General features: G+C 45.7%; 1 protein-coding gene across 12 annotated transcripts in view; it reads left to right on the plus strand.

The window, feature by feature from the left end:
- The window catches only part of LOC117760025 (ephrin type-B receptor 3-like), a 62202-nt gene that overhangs the window by 29827 nt on the left and 10357 nt on the right, over window positions 1-22018 (plus strand). For 2 of the 12 annotated variants that reach the window (XM_034582710.1, XM_034582699.1), the window contains exons 2-13: window positions 731-795; window positions 5448-6120; window positions 9941-10096; window positions 11145-11480; window positions 13804-13940; window positions 14564-14726; window positions 15143-15251; window positions 16900-16952; window positions 17486-17704; window positions 19468-19715; window positions 20225-20440; window positions 21595-21780. In XM_034582710.1, coding sequence (XP_034438601.1) covers window positions 731-795; window positions 5448-6120; window positions 9941-10096; window positions 11145-11480; window positions 13804-13940; window positions 14564-14726; window positions 15143-15251; window positions 16900-16952; window positions 17486-17704; window positions 19468-19715; window positions 20225-20440; window positions 21595-21780 — 2561 coding nt within the window. The remainder of the gene's footprint in view (window positions 1-730; window positions 796-5447; window positions 6121-9940; window positions 10097-11144; window positions 11481-13803; window positions 13941-14563; window positions 14727-15142; window positions 15252-16899; window positions 16953-17485; window positions 17705-19467; window positions 19716-20224; window positions 20441-21594; window positions 21781-22018) is intronic. The other 10 variants (XM_034582711.1, XM_034582709.1, XM_034582701.1 and 7 more) reach the window with 9 other exon arrangements.

The following is a 22018-nucleotide window of genomic DNA, read 5'->3' on the forward strand; positions in this document are numbered from 1 at the left end:
AGATACTGTAAGTGTACAAATAAACTTAGAGGGTGTACTTGTATGCATTCATGTATTGATTGAAAGTGAAATCAGCTCAAGCGTAATGACCTTTGTCCTGCTCAAGAGCACCTCTCTTGTGATACCCAACTTTATTACCCCCCCTCTCCATTAAAGCCTTCTGTTGGGTAATATATCTTTTGGAGTTTTACAATCTGTTGCTTGCTGCATGTGTGTGTGTGTGTGTGTGTGTGTGTGTGTGTGTGTGTGTGTGTGTGTGTGTGTGTGTGTGTGTGTTTCTGTGTGTCAGAGCGCCCTGTGGGAAGCGGAACTGCTTCTCAGCGAGACTCTGCATTACTTCCTCTCCACTGTATAAAAGCAAATGTCTAATAGCCATCTCATTAGCCAGATGAGGAGCCACAATAAAATGTCACACAATACCTCACAGATCGCCCACCTAGATCTCAGTCCCGCTCCCCCACTGTCTCTGGGTTCTTCCTGTCGTGCACACACACTCACGCATATAGTACTTCTTTGTCTAATTGAATGGAATATCGCTCTAAGCCCTCGCTTTCTGAGTTATTCACCCGGTTATCTGGGAACAACTTCAGTCAGAGCTTCTTATCTGTCCCTTGAACCATTTTACAAGTTTTATGACTTTGTTGTAAAACTATCCCGTTCTATTGATCTCCTCTGTTACCCTGTTCCTCGTTGTCTAACCTGATCGTCTTCTCTCTGCTTCCGTTCACAGAGACGCTGATGGACACGAAGTGGGCCACGACAGAATTAGCCTGGACTGCACACCCTGAGACTGGGGTAAGTTTACGAGGCAACGTATGTGTATTTGTGAGTTTATGAAGATTCGGTCAAATTCATTAGTCAATAGAGAAAAAGAAGTAGGATTTGTGAGTCCAACTTATTTGTTGTGTAATTTTAATTTCCTGTTGCACACATGCCTGTAGCTGTGACTCTACATGTGCACATTTGAGCCTCTAAATGCAGTGCGCCTGCTTTCCTCTTTGAGGTCGCGTAGTCGTGTACACCTTCATCAGCAAATCACTCAACAGGATGTGCTTTAACATTCAACAGGATGCGCCTTTTAGCGAGGAGAATAAGATACACTGCAATCCAATTTCACCGACCCACACAGTCACAGATGTTCCTTTCCTCTCGCCTCATTGCACTCGAAACATGTGAAAAGCGTCAGTTTCCTCGTGAAGCACCCTTTTAAGGACAGAAATATTTCTTGCCGTTGACCTATTGCACATGGAGGCATCCAAATCTACCACACACAAAGTGCCAGTGACAGCCTCCCCCTTGCTTTCCCATGTGGTCTCCACAATGGGCTAAAGAGGAGCAAAAAGAGTCTTGACCCCTCCTCAGCTATACTTCAAAGACCGCCAGCACTCCTCCCCTCGCCTTTGTGTGGCCCTCTGACTTGGCCCTTGTGTTTTGAAAGGTGGGCCCCCATTTTTTTTATATTTTGTTTTTACCCCCAATGCACTTGCAGAGAGGATTCCGCCCCAGCTGTTGGAAGTCACCCACCCTCCGTATTCTCCTCTTCCTTTACTTCCAAGTAACTAAGCACTAATGAAGCCAGACACACTAACCACATCAGCTGCAACAATCAGTAGGACGAACCCCCTCGCGGCCTGTCATGCCCCCCCTCTCCCCTTCCTCCTTCCCTCCTCCTATCTGTCCATCTTCTTTTGCCTCCTTCTGTCCCCCTCCCCCTCGTTAAGCTACAATGCTGCAGCAATGCTCCCACTGCTCCCATGCAGAAGGGCATAGAAACGGGGAAAAACGCCTCCTTATTTCTTTTCCAACCAAACCCGCAACAGATGCTTCTTTTCAAAAGATGATACAGTGAAGAGCCTTTTGCACTTCAGATTTCCCACATTACCAACCAAAGGGGGATGAATTTCTCACAAGCGTGTGTTTTTTTTTTGTCTTGCAAACAGAATGTACCACAGACGGTGTGTGTGTGTCCCTGAGTTATCTTCCCCCCTTCTCTGTTTTGGTGAACACCGTATTGTACGCATGTTTATTTGTATGCTTTTGCTGTCTCGCTACGGAAAAACAGTGCAGCCTGTTTTTGTTACGGGTGACAAATGTTTAAGAAGAGCGGGTACAGTGGCTGAGAGGACAAACACTGTGACATACCAAGCAAGGGGGAGGGGGAAAGCAGAGGGACTGAGATTAAGTAAAATCCAGACACATTTTCATGAAGCGAGAGAGGGAGAGACAGCGAACAAGAGAACCAGACAAGATCAAAATGTCAATGAGGTCAGAGGGTGAAATTGAGGACATAGATTGCGTCAGATCTGCATCTGTCTAGTGTCACCAGGAAAATGGATTTGGTTGTTTTTTTATAAAGTAAAAATATGAAGTCACTTATCACTGGCATTCTTCTTACTCTCCCACAATAAGATGCGGAGCCCCAGCTTTAAAAGCCAGTAAGAATTTGATCCGAAACAGGCAGCTGAGTTGCCTGTGGGAGGGTAAGACAGTGTTAACACACTTGTGTAGGTTGAGTACAAAAAGTTTTGTTCGCAGGTGTGTTGAAGAGCAAAGACTTGGACAGTCTTTGACAGTTTTAGGTACCACTAGTGTTTTAGTCAAAGAGTGTAAGCTAATGGCTAAGAGTAAAATCGTGGAGTGGGCTAGGGGGGGGGGGGGGGGGGGGGGGGGGGCAAAAAGGGATGAACAGAGGTCAGTGATTGGCGCAGAGCTGGACGAGCAGTATAAACTGTGAATTGTATAATATGATCCACATTTTGAGTCTCACAGATCGTGCAGCCACGTTGACTCTAGCTTTCCAACTAAGTCTGATCCTTTTTAAGTTGATCCTGTGCTTAGCCAATCAGAGTTTGCTGATGAATAGCAGGTACTTCTGCTTTGCAGCAAAATCTGTGTGTGTGTGGCTGGGACAGAAAGAGGCCCGCGGAAAAGCAGGGAAAAATCTATATTTTTTCCCCCACCTTGTAATAGTTAGCAGACACATATAAATGGTGCAGTTATAACTGTTAAAATATGGTCCTTTAAGTATAGAACCTTCCAAGACAGTGTCTTCACATACCTCATTACTACGTTTCTCTGTGTTTACATGTGTGCACATGTATTCTATCATATCCCCCCCCTCCGTGTCTGCACTCAGGTATGTGCATTTCTCCGTCTCACTGTCTGCATTCGTCTGGATAGCCTCTAGCGTTTGTGCATCAGTCATGTCCGTGTTTAAGTGTGTGCGTGAGTGTAAGTCAGCACGTATCTCCATCAGGGCTGGTGTTGTTGCTTATTTTTAATTTTCACTACATGTCTCCGTATTGTGTGTTTGTTCATACTCGGTATCATTTGTGTTACAAAACAGATGGGATATCATGGGGGAATTCCACTTTATAACAGGGCCCACACTCAGGGTTTTCCATAAACCATACCCTGATAACAATATACCGATTTTTTAGCTCGTGGAGGTAATGACTATTGTTAGTGTGTCGCCGCCTCCTTCTCAGACCCCCAGCGTGCTAAAACATGTGATGAATAAGCTTGAAATGCCCTTAAATGTTGCCCCAGAGAGCACATTCACATCTGGAACAAACACAAGTATTTCAGCTAATGCTTTAAGCTAATTGTTCTAGTTTAGTTGCTTAATGTTCACCTTGAATAAAAAGAGGTATCAAAACATCTAGAGTAGGTCTGAGAGAACTTGTGCAGCACAACCAGCATCGCTGTCCTCACAACCATATTCCTGTTCCTAGTTTATTCCAAACGCACAGAGGCGTCAGTCATCTGAAAGTAAAATCTATAGATGTGATTGGAAAGAACGAGGAGAAAATGAAGTGAATCTCCCATGTTGAATGTCTTTCCATCTTGTTGGAAGTCAATACCAAGACCTGCTTAATACATTTAGCCTTGGTAAGCAGGCACTCAGGGGTTTGACCACCGGTGTGTGTCTCACTGAGATGTCGTCTCCCCGAACACACTTATACACAAACATGCATAGAAAATGTGCGCTCATGCAGACATAGTGCTTAAACAAACGCACACGACCTCATACATACAACCACAAACACTTGGCCGCATGCTCTTTTGCAGTAGGTGATTTATTACACTGAACTAAATACCCATCGACACCTCATGCTTTTAGCCATCCCATTGACCTGCCTGGTGATTATCGATTCCCCACGGCCGCTTCCTCCCTTGCTCTCGCTCTCGTCAGGACATCGCTTTAATGCCACGACTGAGCTACGCCCATTCTCCCTCTCTCCCTCATGGCCTCCAGGGTCTTGGATTAATAGCCTTGTCTCCACCACATCCATATCACAGCCTTAATTAAGATGTTCTGAGCTCAGATGGAAACAACTGGCTCTGGAGAACAAATTGGTGCCTTTATGCCAGAGTTTCGAGACAGTCAAATGTTCAGAGGCAAACTTTGGTCACAAGGGTGCAACCATGGACATTTTGTTATAGATGTGTCTTGGAGTGAAGTGAATTACAATCCACAGGTTCATTCTCATCCATTTTTGTAGCAAGTCCAATGGGTTAAGGTATAAGCTGAATCAGAATGTTTTATTCCTCTGCCTTGTTTTATTTTGTTCTATTGAAGTTTCCCCTCCTCATTGTCTTTTAAATGCTTTAATGCCTCGCCATGCCATATGGAAATCACCTTGATTTGCTTCTGTATGTGAAATGTGCTATGCAAATAAACTTACCAGCCCTTGGCTTAGCTAAGAAAACATAAATCCACTTTGCGTAATAGGAGAGGGGAGCAGTTCCCCCAGCACACATGCACAAATGCACAAACGATTTAATCATGGTGTTTTCATTTGCAATAGAAAAATTCATTAGATTACAGCAAGTCTTTCCAGTCTAGTTTGCTTTCGCTCATTTAATGAAGCTGGCAATCAAAGTTTAGAAGATTTAATCCCATTTTATCCAGAGTAATTCACCCTCTAGGTAACAGTGAAAGACGTAGAGGGGTGTAAAAACAGAAAAGCATGAAGGTTAACCGGCGCCTTTTCCCTGTCTTTATTAGAGGACGTTGCGATCATTGCTCTGTAATTGAAGCGTAATTGGTTGTGAAGCAGTGTGGCTGCTACTTCCAAACAGATATGAGGTAAACATGCTGTGGTGGCTCTGTGGTGAGGGGGTGACAGGTTGCTGTAATTGTGATGAATTTGCAGTCCTTGTCCCTGCTTTTCGCTACACTCACCAGAGATAAAATGCCTAGCATGGCAAAGGCAAGGGAACCTAATTGAAAATACACAATAATCCAAGAAAAAAAGTCCAGTTGCTTCTTTGTTTCTTGGTCCAAACATACGCACCTACTTTAATTGATGTAATTTGACTGAGTGTACTGTATCTCTTCAACCTTTTATTGCAAGGTGCATAGAGATGGGAGAAAGTACAATGCCACAAACTGTCAGAGATTAACAGCTTCTAACCATGTTCCTCTTATTCTCTCTTCACAGTGGGAAGAAGTAAGTGGCTATGATGATGCCATGAACCCCATCAGGACGTATCAAGTCTGCAATGTACGTGAGGCCAACCAGAATAACTGGCTACGCAGTGACTTCATCCCCCGGAAGGATGTGCTGCGTGTATATGTAGAGATGAAATTCACTGTGCGTGATTGCAACAGCATTCCCAACATCCCCGGCTCCTGCAAAGAGACCTTCAACCTCTTCTACTATGAGTCTGACTCAGACTCAGCTACAGCCACCAGCCCTTTCTGGATGGAGAACCCTTATGTGAAGGTGGACACTATTGCCCCAGACGAGAGCTTCTCCATGCTCGAGTCAGGACGGGTAAACACAAAAGTCCGAAGTTTCGGGCCTCTGTCCAAAGCCGGGTTCTACTTGGCCTTCCAGGACCTCGGCGCTTGCATGTCACTCATCTCAGTGAGGGTGTTTTATAAGAAGTGCTCCACCACAATTGCCAACTTTGCCGTGTTCCCAGAGACAGCGACTGGGGCTGAGGCAACGTCCTTGGTCATTGCACCAGGAACTTGTGTCCCCAATGCCCTTGAGGTGTCCGTGCCACTGAAGCTTTATTGCAACGGTGATGGGGAGTGGATGGTTCCTGTCGGAGCCTGCACCTGTTCATCCGGTTTTGAACCGCAAATAAAGGAAACCCAATGTCAAGGTGAGTGTTTTCACAACAGACTTTTGAGGTCAATCCAGCATTTCGTTATTCATTGTTTGCAATGGCAGATTAATCTAGGGTTTAGAGTGACATACTACACCGTACACAATGCGTAAGTCTTACGTCAGCTGCTGGACTGGCCCAGATTCAACGTATCTATGTACATTCTACTTAACAGGTTATGCTGCAGTCTTACCTTCTTGAAAAGATGATGGTGGGGTTGGGGGGGTGGGGGGGTCCCTATGGCGATCAATAATGTATGACATTATAACTGCAGCGAAAAAAGTTGCATTTGCATTTGAGTCACACCGTTTCTGATGCCTCTATGCTGAGTGAATCCCAATGAGTGAGAAGCAGGAGGTCAAAGTCTCGCTGAAGGACGCTTCATCTGGACACATGACTGCTGTGGACACATCGTTTGCTGGAGAGATTTAATCTGTATTGTTTTGGCTACAGGTTACAGTCTCTATCACTAGATGGCCCCGCTGCCACTATATTATGAGCCATTTATTTGCCTTGTATTCTCTGACACATTAATCCAATGACTACAAGGTAGAATGATACACAGTAGATGATGCTGTCAGCAGGCAGCCATTCACTCGCCTGACCTCAGCATTGCCTGGCAGCTGGTTACTAAATAAATGGAAATGCATGGGAGGTTGTCTGTTTATTAGAGCTGGGAGGCCCTATGATGCTTTCAGGTCTGATGGAAAACATAACGGGTTCACAGAGGTTGAGAGCAAGGTGAATATGAACACCAGGTCGCGCCTGAAATGGAGTGCAGGTGACAGCGGGAGGAGAGGCTAGGATAAATGGAAAATGTGTGTGTGTTGAGGGATATGGGGGCGTAAAAATTAAGCTCGGGGTGCGCAGGTCAAATGGAGGCAGCAGAATGAGAGAGAGAGAGAGAGCGGAGCTGACAGGGTTATTGATCAGCGGGGTTCATAGCGAGGTGTCTGCGCATATGCATTCTGCGTACAGTTCACACATCATCCTCGGTTCAGAGGGCTCATTCCACTTTTTATAGCAGAGAGGGATGAGCCCGGGAAGACCTTTTGTTCAGCACTCGTACTGGCGATCAGGCAGAGAGTGGGCGGATACTCGACTCAGGCAGCTTTTTGTCCATCCCTGGATATCGACTGTGTGTTCACCTTTCGAGGGAGAACATGTTTGAGTGTGAGAAAAAGGAGCACGGTAAATATAAAGCGCGGTGTACAGTATGAGGTTTAAAACTCATTTGTTTGTTCTTGGCAGCTCAAGGTTAAAGCCCTGGCCACTGGGCCCTGATAAAGCGTTCTCTAATCAAAGTTGAAACCACGAGGGATAAAATCTCCCTCTGTTTCTTCTTCTCACACCACCTCTCCTCTGGTCTCCTCTCCAACTATTTTACTCCACCCTCCTTTCTCATCATCCCTTTGGCCGTCACTCCTTCCTCCCTCTGCTCTCCTGTCCTCGTTCCAATGTGCAGTACGTCCTCCAGCTCCACCACAGCTGTTCTCCCTTTCTCGCCGCTGTAGTCTTTACCTCTCCCTCCTAATCTGAAGGCCGTTCCTCTCTCTCATACGCCTGCAGAGTTACAGTAAGGATGTCTGCATTAATATTAATCAATAAGCCTCTCTTTTTTTAGCCCCTCCACTCGTTGGCTGCACATTTTTCACTCCCAATATTCTTTACTTCTTTTCTCCATGCTCCACACTTTCCAATTTCAGCATTCATTCTAATCACTTCCTTAAGCTCTATGTTCTGCATGAGAGGATAAGACACAGGGGAGTGGGGAAGGGTGGTGGTGGTGGTGGGGGGGGGGGGGCGGGCAGGCAGGATTAGCATTTTCTCTGCCTCCACCTCTTCCACCTCTCCCTCCCTTTTTCTCCACACCCTTGTCTCTCTCTCTTCCTCATTCTTTTGTCGTTCCTCTAAGGAGAAAATGGATGAAAGGAGGAGGATGACCCCTTTACTCGGTGGAAGTGATTGATCAGCACGTTCATCCCTTCCCTGCAAAAATATAAAAAATGGACTGTTTTAATGGGAGTGCTCCCTCAACAACTTCCGTTGGGCCAGCATGTTTAAAACCAACACTCCCGTCCCCTGTGAGATGAGAAATTGCTTGTAGTTTACTTTGCGCTGGGTGAACTTCAATGAACCTGCGCTGGTCACGATTCCAAATCAAAGAGAATGTTCTCTCACCTGGCAAAAGCCCCGAGGTCGTTTCTTATCTGTTCATCAGGCGGCACTTCCTGTTAGTCAGTGGTGTGATGACTCTGATTAATGGTGGAAGAACAAATACACTCAGAGCTAATGTACACGGCGCAGTCAACTGGTGGATTTGTGCTAATATTGAACTTTTAAAAATGCGGGAGCCGCGGGAGCAGGAAGTGGTCTGCGGCAGATCTGGTCTCCAGCCCTCTGTGGTTTTCAGAAAAGGAGCAAATAAAACAAACTCAGCCGCTGTGTTTCGTGATTATCATTCAGCGGGACAAACATAGCGCTGTGTCCTTGACATTGAAAAGCTAACACATAGTAGGTCAGCTAATCAACTGGCCCCTGTAAACTCTGCCTGTCTTACCTGCTCCCGTCCCTTTTTTTTTATTAAGCACCGCGGCAAACTCATTCATCTTTTAACGAGATAGTTTATCAAAGATATGGTGCCTGCCAACGTGTTCTGGATCACAGTGCCGCTGTCAGTGTCTCATGGTGGCGTCTGCAACTTATCACCTGAGTTATAAACTTCCAAACGGCTGCTATAAACGGAGCTGGGGCATTTACAAAGACCAGCAGTGTTTCCCTCTGATTAACAAGGCTTTACCCTAATCAAGAACCAGGTTTTAGGTTTATGGTACAACCCTAAACTATGTCCAAGGCGTGGGTCTGTGAAGGAAGTGATTTCAAAGGCAGAAGGAAGCATATGCTGCGAACGTCTGAGTCAGTTGCTCTGGACGATTTCTGGACTTCTTTCTGCCAGCCTCCCGAGTAAAAGACAGCTGCACCGACAAAGATGTCAAGCTGTACAGATGAGATTCGAGAGCTTTTGGTGATAAGGGGGGGACGCCAGTGTCGATGTGCTGTAAACAAAAATACATGATATCAGGAATGTAAATGTTATGTCCTGACTTCATCTTCCGACCAACACCTTAACACTCCAATCTCCTGCAGCATTGTTCACAGTCTGGACCAATGATCAAACATCTTTGCTTTACTTTATTACTTTATTTGTGAGGGACGGTGCATATTAAATACATTTCTGAAAATATGCCAGAGTTAAGAATAAAAGCATTGAAAATACATACACATATAAAAGTAGTATTTCACGTCTGAATTCGGCTAAAGTGTCGTACTTTTTGAAAGAAGCCTCTTAAAATGGAGTGCACTGAAGTGACTTAGGATGTGTGTGTGTGTGTGTTTGCAGACATGTTACTTAGCACAGTAGTGAGCAGAGCCATGTTTGTGTAAATATCAGCATATGGTGTGTGTGTGCCTCTTTCATTCCACGTGTATGCTTGCATTCATTTCATAGCAGACTGAATTCACAAGGGTGTTTTGGCTCTGAAGGCGGTGGATGTAATTTGGGTTGACGCTGTGCTCGTGAGCAGGGGTTAATGCAAACAGATACATGCTGCTCAAAAACTCCCTTTCTCCTTTTCCACCGGAGTCGGCCGAAGATGGAGTCTCCATAATTAAGCAAAAAGGCGACGTGGGAGTTTGAAAAAAAATATTACTCACACAAATACAGAGTGACAAAAAGGTACTACCTGCGTAATGACTGATGTTACTGTAAATGTCTTGAGTTGTTATTCATACGCTTCTTTCTCTGTTTCGCCACCAGCTTGCAGCCCTGGCACCTTCAAGTCCAAACAGGGAGACGGCTTCTGCTTGCCGTGTCCTGACCACAGCGTCGCCGGCTCGGGAGCAGCCAGCATTTGCTCCTGTCGAAACGGTTACTACCGATCGGACACCGACTCTCCTGACTCCCCCTGCACCAGTAAGTGAAAACTGCTTTCTGTTGACCATATAGCATGGGCACGTTTGAAAGTCATAATAATAATGTTTGCTGTACAACTTCTCTATCTTCTTGTTCCCTTTCAAAATACAGAAGCAGGTCCACAAATTCAAATTGTAATAAAACGTGTTGGTAACCATAAAAATGTTATGGACTGTGTGGGAAATGCTCTCCCAAACTTTCCACTTTGAATTGTGCCCTCGACTGGCTGATAAACGCTCTCAGGAGCATGTTCCCACCGCGCCACACGGACGACAAACAAGTCTGCTTGCTTTCCCAACGTTATCCAAAAGCTTATCATCCAGGCCCTCCCCTGCCCGCTTCTTCTGTGAAGTCAATCTGTTTTCACTGCTGACGCCACCTTTACAGACAGAAAGTAAAGAATCATTCTGGTAGCAGCGCCTTCGTTTAGAGCAATTACGCACACGTAGGAACTAATTCATTCACTGCTGAAGAGAGCAGACCATCCTTTTTTTTGTTGCTGGGGTGGGAGGCTGATTCTTTCACAGTGCAGTGAGAGATAAGGCTCTGGTAATTGGATAAGAATTGCCAAGGCTCTGCCAATAGTTTGTCTCCCTCGTCCCTTCCAGCACTTCACGCACGCACACACACACACACACACACACACACACACACACACACACACACACACACACACACACACATTAACATACACACAGTGGGAATGAGCATGCAATTCAAATTTGAACTCCTGTCCCCCTTTTTTTTTCTGCAACGCTGCTGTAACAGTCTCTTGTTATGTGGAAGAAAAAATTACTTACTACTTAATGCATGAAAAATGGACCAATACCACAGCACGAGGAACAATTTTTGGGTCATGAATTGTGTGAATAGCAGTGATGGAATTATTAATGCATAAGAATATAATGATATGTAAACTGTGTCTTTCAATATGAGTCTTTGTCCATTGTCAGTGTTTCTCTGCAACTATTGTGCAGGGACATTAAATTCAGCTCAAATTCCAAACCTATTTTCCTCATCTCATCCACACTTTGCCTTCCACTTGCAGCTGTTCCCTCGGCGCCACGCAGCGTCATCTCCATTGTGAACGAAACCTCGCTCGTGCTGGAGTGGAGTGAGCCCCGCGACATGGGCGACCGCGACGACATCTTCTACAATGTCATCTGCAAGAAATGTCTGCCTGAGCGGGGGATGTGCTCGCGGTGCGACGACAACGTGGATATCTCGCCGCGCCACCTGGGCCTGACCCAGCGCCGCGTGGCTGTCCGCAACCTGCAAGCGCACACGCAGTACAGCTTCGAGATCCAGGCGGTCAACGGAGTCTCCAACAAGAGCCCTTACACACCTCATTTCTCCGCAGTGAATATCACCACAAATCAGGCCGGTACGTTAAGCCTCGGCCTCGTGGCTGCTTGTCAAAGATCAATATTGAATTTGTAGGCATTGCCAACTTTCGAAGGGCTAGAAAACGATAGAAAAGAATGTCGGAGAATATGTTATGCGCTTAAGAAGTAGAGATCAATTTCCTGTATCCATGTAGGAGTGTGTTACATATTTTCTCTTTGAACAGGGATTGAGAAGGAAGACATTCTTCTGAATGAGCTTAGAAAGGGACCTTTTTTCACACACCCACAGCATGCTCTGTGCTAACACTGCTGCAAATAGCAATAGCGAGGCAGTGTGTAGTGTGTTGAACCTTCAGGATTGGAGCTGCCTACAGCTTCCAGCCCACAGCAACGACAGTAACTAGGCCAATGTAGCAATCAGTGCTGAGATGAAACCAGGATTGAACCTCAGCTCATGTAGTTACAGAATAAGTTTGGGTCGTAGTGAAAATCTTGTGCATAATTTACAACACTGGGATTTACATCGTAAATTGGGTGAATGATTTTGAATAAGGTAAATAGGTGAGTTGGTAGGAACATGTGGATAGTTAGGTAGCCAGGTTGAACACTCAACAACCTCAGTAAATTTCAGTGCTGCTGAGCTCACTCTGGACTTTTGTTCCTGCGAGTTGGTCTCGTTGTCGAGGTTCTCCCAGGGATCTTAAGTCGCGCCTTAGATGTGTTTAGTCGCTATGTTAAATTTGCTCTTTCTGCAGTCTTAGACAACACCAGGGATTATCCCTTGCTCCATCCCCCGGCATCTCTCTCTTCCCTCCATGGCCTTGTGCTCATCACCTCTAACCTTGCACTCCTAAAAAATGCTTTACGAATACCTTCTGTCAGTGGGTTTAGGACCGAAAGGCCCCACATGCACATGAGGGCCTCATTGTTTTATGAGGGGTCCCGCACAGGGCTGACAGGAACCGCTGTCCGTCTTTGGGTGCTGGGGGTCAGTTGAGTGGCGAGACAGAGGTGAAGGGAAAGGAGGGGGCATGTAGAGCATCAACTGGGATCAGATTATCCCCCGGTGTAGTCCCAAGACCATCCCTGCATGTGCATTCACCTTTTAAGAACCAAAATAAATACTAGGCTGGTGATAAGCCCCAGGGGCCACCTCCATGGTTACGGCAACATCTTCTCCTGCAGGAGGGCCCCTAATCCCTCGGCTAGAGTAACCAGGGGATCTGCCGAGGAAGTATTGTCATCTGGGGAGAAAGAGAGATGTGGAGGGTCTGGGTGGCTGGGGATGGCAGGGGAGGGAACGGGGGATTGAAGGGAAGGTTTTAGCAGCAAAGGGAGAGAGAGAGAAATAGAAGGATGTCTGGCCATGAACACATAGCAGCAGACAGAGAAAGGAAATGCAAGGGGGAGGATCAAAGGTGCAAAAACTGGGGATTAAAAAGCTTTTAACAAAAATACGGAGAGAGAGTGTGAAAAGAAAATAAAAAGTTAAGACGGCAGTGAAAACGGGCAGGAATTTAAGAAGGTAATTGTGAGTGTAAGACAAAAGTGAGGGACTTTATTTTTTAAGGGAGAAGGTACCACTGGAGGTAGACGGTTTAACGTTTGAAACAAAAAAAGCGATGGAGCAGACCGAGAGGAGAGAGTGAGTCAGAGCTGCAGAACAAGCCTGAACTTAGACAAGAGGAAAGAGACACAGGAAGGCAGACAGCACTCGTCCATTAATAGGCACATGTGAACAAAGAGCTCAGGTGGGTGGAGTGCAGTGTGGTGTAGTATGGTCTTCTCAGAGTGTGTGTTAGTGTCCACAAACCAATGCTTTTATTTGTTTATTTGCGTATTCTTTTGCATATTATATAAATTAAAGTCTATGTGGTGTATGCGCATGTTAATGGTTTTTTACATGACTTCTACAACCACAAAAAAGTAAAATGTGACTGTTCTCAGAAACGTCTTCTGGATGATGGAGTAAAAGGTGCACAATAGTTCAGCAAGTAGTCAGTAAAATGTGTCCGCATGTGTATGCTTGTTCCTGTGCTTGCCGACAGTTGGTGTGTGGCACAGAGAATGGCAAGTACCAGAAACGTATCCATCAGTTTTGCAGTTTGATTCTCACGTCACAGGAGAATTAGATGTCCCCCTCTCCCTCTCCAAGGACTCGGGGAGAGAGAATTTCAGCATTAGTGGGGAATGGTTCTGCATACTAACCATTGGCCAAAGCTTTTCACAAAGCCCACTGCCTAAGGCTTTGTGTTTGGGCTTATGTGAACACACAAAAGGGCAAAGGAGTAGAAAGGATATAACACCGAAAACGATAAATGAAACTAATTTCCCCTCTTACTTGTTCTCTGCCCCGTGTAGCGCCGTCCGCAGTGCCCACAGTCCACCTGATGGCGGCCACAGCGAGCACCATGAGCCTGTCCTGGCTGCCTCCAGACAAGCCCAATGGAATCATTCTGGATTATGAGATTAAGTACCATGAGAAGGTAAGCGGCAATGTTAGTCAACGCCTCTAATTCAATCCAATTTCAATGACTCACATTGGCCTCTGTTTTGTCTGCGTTTTTTGTAAATGTGGGAAACAATGCCTCTGCTGATAAACACATGGTTGCAGCGAGGACTTGCCATTTCCAGTCGAAGCTTGCATGATCATCCTCGCCTTAGACTTCCCCTCTTTTGCTTTCTATCTCTTTCTCTCCTCCCAACCCATTCCTATAGTTCCATTATGCTCTGCCCTTTTCTGCACCCCTAATTCCATCTCTCCCTCTCGGCCTCCCTCCTACCCCCCGGTTGTCCTCCCTCAATCCATGCATCAGAAAGTTTCTGCATATTGCAGGGGGCCCAGAGAGTTATGACGGGACTTGCCTTGGGGGGAGAACAAAGGCACTCAGTGTGTATCTGCTCTGTTTGTTGTCTTGTCCTTCTCCCGTCAGATTAACACGCCGGCTACGATCTGTCTATCTCCATGTCTATCTCCATCTCTCTTTCTCTCTCACCGTCCTGCATGGTTCTATTGGTCAGCCTTGTCAGGGAGGGTATAGCATCCGAGAGGGGATGGAGATGAATGAGACAGCACAAGGGGCTGCTGTTTTAGTATCACTGACTGTCTTTGTCTCTACAGGATCAGGGTGAGGCCATCGCCCATACTATGACTGCCCAGCGGAGCAACGCGCGCATCGAAGGTCTCAAGGCTGGTACGCCTTATGTGGTGCAGGTCCGTGCCCGAACGGTAGCTGGTTACGGTCGCTACAGCAGCCCAGCCGACTTCAGCACCAACCTGCAAAGTATGTCCCATTTTGTTACCCAGAGATGTATTGGAATATCCATAATAGTGCTGTGCATAAGCTTATGGTCATAATTGAGGCTCAAAAGCTCATGAGTTGGAAGCCACCTTTACTATTTTTAATGAAAAAAGTAACTGAAATCCTAGAGAAACTGGTGTGAAGCAATTCATAAGCCAAACTCATCATGAGTAGAAAAGTAGAAAAAAAAGTTTATTGCAGTCCCCTTAAATGCATTTGTTGGTCCCAGGTTGCTTTCCAGTCTGCTTATTACATCATAAAGAACACAAAGGACTGGTTTTAGTTGTACATTTAGACTTAGAGCATGCAGAGAGGAAAAATAAAGGAATTGTAGCCTTTAAATATGTATTTTTGTACGTTCTCCTAGTAAATAACTTTCTTTCTTTCACCCCCAAAAGCCGACCCTCCAAAGTCATGGCAAGAGCAGGTGCCACTCATCGTGGGATCAGCCACCACCACCTTTGTCTTCATCATTGCAGTTGTGGTCATCGCAATCGTCTGCCTCAGGTGAGAATATAGCTCCTCCATTAGCTTTTCAAAAAGTCACAACATGTGAAAGATGCGCATAAGCATCTTGGTCAGCAATGGCAGATAACAGAGTGGCAGAACCCTTTTATACTTCCTCCTTTACTTTATCTATTCTACAAAATGTGGTGAAAAAAAGGTCTTAAAGAAACTCTGCGAAAAAAAATCTCTTTCAGGTGGAAACAAATTGGGATAGCTTCAAATGTCAACTTTGTTTGCATGTCCTCCAAACCACCCCAGATCAGTCTTGCTGTATTTCTGTGCCACCTGTGAGGCCATTGAATGCCAGATTAGCCGACTGAATGTGTGAATAGTAAACAGCTTTGGTTAAAATGCTACTTTGCTCACTGGACACAGCATGGTGGAGCAGCTGTTGGGCCTGATAGGCTTGCCCTCATGGCCCAACACTCTGAGTCCACTGTCAACAAAGAATCCAGATGCGCCCCTGTCTGCTGGGCCCAATTGAGTGGGAAGACGCGAGTGGCTGCTCACACCTTTCAAAAAGTCCAACACTGCATCAACTTGGTTTAACCACACTCGTTTATCCTTATACCACTCATTTGTCAGGCAGCAAATTTACTGTGTGTGTGTGTGTGTGTGTGTGTGTGTGTGTGTGTGTGTGTGTGTGTGTGTGTGTGTGTGTGTGTGTGTGCGCGTATATGTGTGAAAGGTTGGCAATGGTGCTCACTGGGTTCCCTCCGAAAGCCAGTTCAGGCAGCGTCTGACAAGCGTGGGCATCGGTCACGCTAGACTGAATAATAATCTCCCTGGCTCCCCCTCCTCTCCTTCTCCCTCCTGCCTCTTCACTCGTCTATTTTAACACCGCTACATTGTGTCTCTCTCAGGGTCTTGGCTTAGCTCCGGCACCGACTGCCACAGAAGAAGAAGAAAATAGTAATAATACAAAACACGGAGCTTCGGCATATTCCGGAACCAAATTAGAATTTGAAATAAGATGCAAATCACCATCGGGTATTATTGCCCTGGTTACTGGTTTGACAACAAAGGAAGCACATTAACATGTAATTTCAACAAGCCAGCCCCCTCACTCTGTCATCATCTCTGTGCACCCCCCCCCCCCCCCCCACCAGTGCAGAAGGGACACATGTGAGGAGATACAGGAAGACACAATAGAGACACGAGTAAAAGAGAAAAAGAGAGTAGACAAATGCTTAAAGAAGGAAAAGAGAGAATGACAGCAAGAGAGCAAGAGTCCATGAGGAGAAAACAAGAGGCAGACTGAATCGAAACGAACACTGTGATGTCTGTAGGGCTGGAAATGCAAGACAGCTGAGCTTGCTGTTTAACTCTGCTTCTGGGGGTACGAGAAAGAATGGCTTCCACTCGCTGCTCAAGACAATGGTGCGATATCTTTTGTCTAGACTCCAGTTACAGTCCCAAGAATGAATCATTTCACCACCAGGCATTGATACAATCTTTGTCTACAGTGGATCCCTGGCTTCCAATGCAAGAAGACTAAACATCGTAAAAAAAGGCACCACTGTAGTGTGGCTACATCTCTGCAGACATTATTAGGGATCTGTTTTCTCCTCATGCCTTTGTTCCTCTCCAGTATTTGCACCCTGCTGTGAGTCCATGTGACTCAGTTTGTTTTCATCTTTCTCAACAGAAAGCAGAGGAACGGCTCAGAGTCGGAGTACACAGAGAAACTGCAGCAATACAGTAAGTCTCTTTGCCGAGGTGCCCCTCCTTGCCACCTGACTCCACATTTCAGCAGCAATATTCCTGTAACTTGAAATTTTACTGAGCATCCCCACCCACCAAGGAGTAGCTCATATAACTTCAGCTCTATAAACAGATTCTGCATGTGAAGATGCAGAATCTGTAGAGGAAGGAGCTGATTTTGGGGCCTGAAGACTTCTGGTTTACGTTTCTAGTTTGACCGATTGCGTTTACCAAAATACATCAGATAGATTGGCCAGAATGTCGTCTGGACCTAAAACACCTTCAAAACGTATTACTGTCTGTGTTTTGTGTGGAGAAATGTTCAACTTGTTATTATAAAAGAAACTAGTTGGACTGTTAAGGGTGTGAGTCTTTGCCGGGATATCCACTGTCTACACTTGGAAGCCCCCAAAAAGGATATTGTATTGATCTACAGTTAAATAATACATTTTCATAACATTACACAGTTGTAATGATTGTTGAAATGTTTCCTTTGGCTGCATAGATTCACTTTCCTGTTCTTGCTACTGAATCCCCTATAGTAACGCCGGGAATGAAGGTCTACATTGATCCCTTCACCTACGAGGACCCCAATGAAGCAGTGCGCGAGTTTGCCAAGGAGATCGACGTGTCCTGCGTGAAGATCGAGGAGGTCATCGGCGCAGGTAACCCACCAAAGCTCCTGAGCTACAGGGGGAAGACTGCTAGTCACCTCCAGGCCATACCGTTAGAGGACTTCACACCAAGCGGTACTTTCACTCAATTCATCGCTAGCCCTCTTCTTGCCCCCTATCCCTACCACACTCGTCACCTCTTTGGAGACCCCCCTCCACAGTCTTACAGGGCCCAGCACTCTCCTGTCACCTGGAGATATACTGAAACTAGCTAAACTAGCTTCAGTATATTGTTGTTTAGTTAGAGAAACTCACAGTCCTAGCACTCCCTTGTATGTTATGTTAATGTTATGTACATTTAGGGTAAATGTAGTGACATTTGGTTTGGTGAATTATAATTTCACCTGTGCCATAAAGGTGGAGCCCAATCCTGGACTAAGAGAAAGAAAATTTATTTTTTAATCAAACACATATGACACTGCACAAAAATGATTTTATACAAACAAAATAAATAGATCAAACCCTACAAAAGTGGGTTAATGGCTATCTTACATTAAACCGTTTTATCTGTAGCCGCCTGAGGAATTGGAGACTCTTGGGTTTTACAAAGCATGATACCAAGTATGTATTCTTTATATTCATCTCATCACATCCCTCTGAGGTATCATTCCTGTTCAAATGGGAGGGAAAATATTGACATTTTCTTGTCCAGGATTGGTCGTCTCTGACGCTGCCCGCTTTTGACTGTCTTGAGAACCTCTTTATTAAAGAGGGCTTCTGCTGGACCACTATTCGACCCCTTTCCCCGGCACTTACACTTCTTCCAATATGTGGCTGTGCCCCTTCCTTCAGAGTCCCTCCTTTACATTTGATGTCGTAGATAGTTAAACATTTTATGTATTTGATATATTTGATAGTAATATCTCTGCTCAAAAGCTGCAGGCCTGTGCCAAGTGATGTTGAGTTGTCTTAGCATTTTATCTGAGCCAAAATGGAGGACGTTGTGATGGCAGAGATGGGAGTCCCCTACCTTCTGCTTCTGCTACTACCTTTACTACTGCTACTACTACTGCTACTACGACAACTCTTCTACTGCTGAGGCTACTTGAAACCCGTCGCTTCCCAGCATTCGCCTTTTAAGTGACGAACCCTCAACCCCTGTCTTCCCTGTCCCCCTCCTCTCCTCTACCCCCTCCACAATCCATTCCTCCATTCCTCCATGCCCCACCCTCTATCCCCCGACTTCCCCCACTGTGTTATCTCTGCACCCTTGTCGACACACATCGCTCTCATTGTCTGATTCCGTTTCTTGCACTCTTTGCACACGCTTGGTGTAGACTCTAAACGTAAAGCGTCCACAACCCCGAGAACCCCCAAGCTGCTGTCTCCACCGACTTCTTCCTCCTGCGCCCGGTTTTCCAGCACCTCCCAAGCTTAGCACCGCCCCCCCTCATCCTCTCCCCCCCTTCCTCCTCTGTCCTCCTTAGCTCCTTTCACCCTCTCACCCAACTTTACCCATTTGTTTGTGTTATTTCATCATGCATTCTTTTTCAACTCTATATCTTCTTACACTCCATCATCATGCCTCACACTCACCATGCTGTTTCTTTAGTTCGTAGTTTAACAGCATAAAGTCATTGTATGCTCCCCCATCACCACCATCCCCTGACACTGGCCTAGAGTCCTGGCTTCTCTTGCAGTCCCTGTTGTCTCACCCCCGCCCGCTACCCTTCCCTGGCTCCTTGGTTCTAACCAGTTAACTGTCCCCTCTCCCCTCTTTCCCCCACTCTCCTCCACTCTTCCGTCATGCCTCTCTCCCCCTTCCTCTTCTCTCTGTCTCTCCTTCCATCTCTTCTCTTTTTGCTGTTCCTCTGGATGTCTCACCTGGGCTCGCGCAGGAGAGTTTGGCGAGGTGTGCCGCGGTCGCCTCAAGCTGCCTGGGCGCCGGGAGATCATTGTAGCCATCAAGACCCTGAAGGTGGGCTACACTGACCGCCAGAGGCGAGACTTCCTGTCCGAAGCTTCCATCATGGGCCAGTTCGACCACCCCAACATCATCCGTCTGGAAGGCGTAGTCACCAAGAGCAGGCCAGTGATGATCGTGACCGAGTTCATGGAGAATGGGGCACTGGACTCATTCCTGAGGGTGAGAAAATCAGGCACACGCCAACACGTCACACACAAGAGGAGCTCTAGCCACTCCGTATAAAACATGGATCTGCGATTTTATCAATAATGTTACACTGTCCAGCAAATAAGCCAAATCCAAATCTGCCTGATCTTGCTCTTAGTTATCTCACTTTCTTTGAAGCCATAAAAGCTCCTCTTAAGCTCTAGTGCAGTGCCCTCAATGGATATATCACAAATGCTGCATTCAGGCAATTGGTGACATTTACAAAGAGCTTAGTCTCCAATGAATCTCTGCCTCACAGTCACATCACACATTCTCTGCCAGAGAAAGGGAAATAGTACAAGGGAAAGAGAGAGGAGATGTATGGAGGATGGGGAGGTACAATAGAAAGATATCACAGTGAAAGATCCATGTAAGAAACACAAAGAGACAAAAGGACAAATAAAAACAGAAATGCAATATATTCATGTGAACACTTGATGTACAACTCACTTTATCTTTCTCGTTCTCTTTTCCTTTACCAGCTCAATGACGGGCAGTTTACGGTGATCCAGCTGGTTGGGATGCTGCGCGGCATCGCAGCGGGCATGAAGTACCTGTCGGACATGAACTACGTGCACAGAGACTTGGCCGCCCGCAACATCTTGGTCAACAGTAATCTGGTGTGTAAGGTGTCTGACTTCGGCCTGTCTCGTTTCCTGGAGGACGACCCCACAGACCCCACCTACACCAGCTCACTGGTGAGTGTCAACATCTGTATGTGTCTATGTGTGTGTGTGTGTCTGTGTGTGTGTGTGTGTGTGTGTGTGTGTGTGTGTGTGTACTCTCATTCTATTAAACAATGTTTACAGGTGCTGCATGTATGGTTTCAACATCAATACATCACCATTGCTTGATTTTGGCCCGATTCGCAAATGAGTCATTGGCAAGTATTAGGGCATTCAAAAAGTAGATCTGTGTCAGTTTGTTCCCACATGACATGACCAGTAAGAGAGTGTTTTTTCCTTCCCGCTGTGGATGGCAGGAGAGAGAAATCTGAACAGCTTGAATGATGGATCAAAGAAAATATATATTACATACAGATATTATTACTTAATAATGAATTTGTGACACAAAAGTATTCACAAAGGACAGAATTATGGACGGTTTAATTACCATGTGTTTTTTTTGCCACTGAAACTGTAGCAGATTTCAAGAAATTGACAAGCAAATTTACAAGTAATCGAAAATGACTGGAATGTCTGATAAACAATATTGATTATGGTTCCTATTCTCTTATAATGTACAACATGTAAAACTGGCAAAGCGTGTCAAGGCACATAGGAAAGGGTCTTTAGAGATTCAGTCTTCATGTTATAAATGAACATGAGTTCTGGTTCAAAGACGAGCCGCCCGCTCCAGCCCACATACAGAAGTTTCAGGAGTTTAACTTGTCTACTTCTGGATTTGAGGCAGACGACTAAAGAAGTGATTTATTTGGATTGCAAAGTCCCTTCATACGCACAGATTATGTTTATCAAAATGCAAAGTGCTAAAAACACCCAGAGCAATGTCAGTAAGAGCTGAGGGCCAGTCCCAGGAAGTAATGGTGGCTAAACACTGCTACACTTACATTTCACTTTGTCCAAGAGATGACTGTTAAATCATGGTGGTACATTGATGTTGAAAAATACAGTTTGCAGCACCTTAAATATTCTTGTAGCGTCATATGTTCGTTCACATTTTCTCTAACTCTGTTACTAACCCTCTGTGTGTCTGGCGTCTGGCGTCTGGGTTCTGCAGCATGCGCCCACGTGTTGTTGTGTATCAATGTTTCCCTCAGACTGTGTTTTTCTCATCCTCTCTTTCCCCTCTTGTATGTGTGCGACTCTGTGTTTGTGCTCCATCCCTCCAGTATTTCATGCTCACCTACTCATTCGCATATCCACAGGGCGGCAAGATCCCCATTCGCTGGACGGCTCCCGAGGCCATCGCGTACAGGAAGTTCACCTCGGCCAGTGACGTCTGGAGCTACGGCATCGTCATGTGGGAAGTGATGTCGTACGGCGAGCGGCCGTACTGGGACATGAGCAATCAAGATGTAAGCTGATGAAAGGATTACATTTTTTCTTCATGTAACATTAAGTTTCTGGGATTGAATCCATGTTTGGCAGGTGCCTCTCTGTGTGTGTTCTCTTCCTCCCACAGTCTCAAGTCATGCATGTTAAGTGTCCTCCTGTTCTTTTTGATGCCATTAGGTTTCAACTTTTAAAACTAAACTGCGGATTCCGGGATTTAGGTTGCAGCACTAACCACAAGACGTTCACCTGCACAATCAG

This window comes from Hippoglossus hippoglossus, chromosome 4 (assembly GCF_009819705.1).
Source record: "Hippoglossus hippoglossus isolate fHipHip1 chromosome 4, fHipHip1.pri, whole genome shotgun sequence".
Taxonomy (NCBI): Eukaryota; Metazoa; Chordata; class Actinopteri; order Pleuronectiformes; family Pleuronectidae; genus Hippoglossus; species Hippoglossus hippoglossus.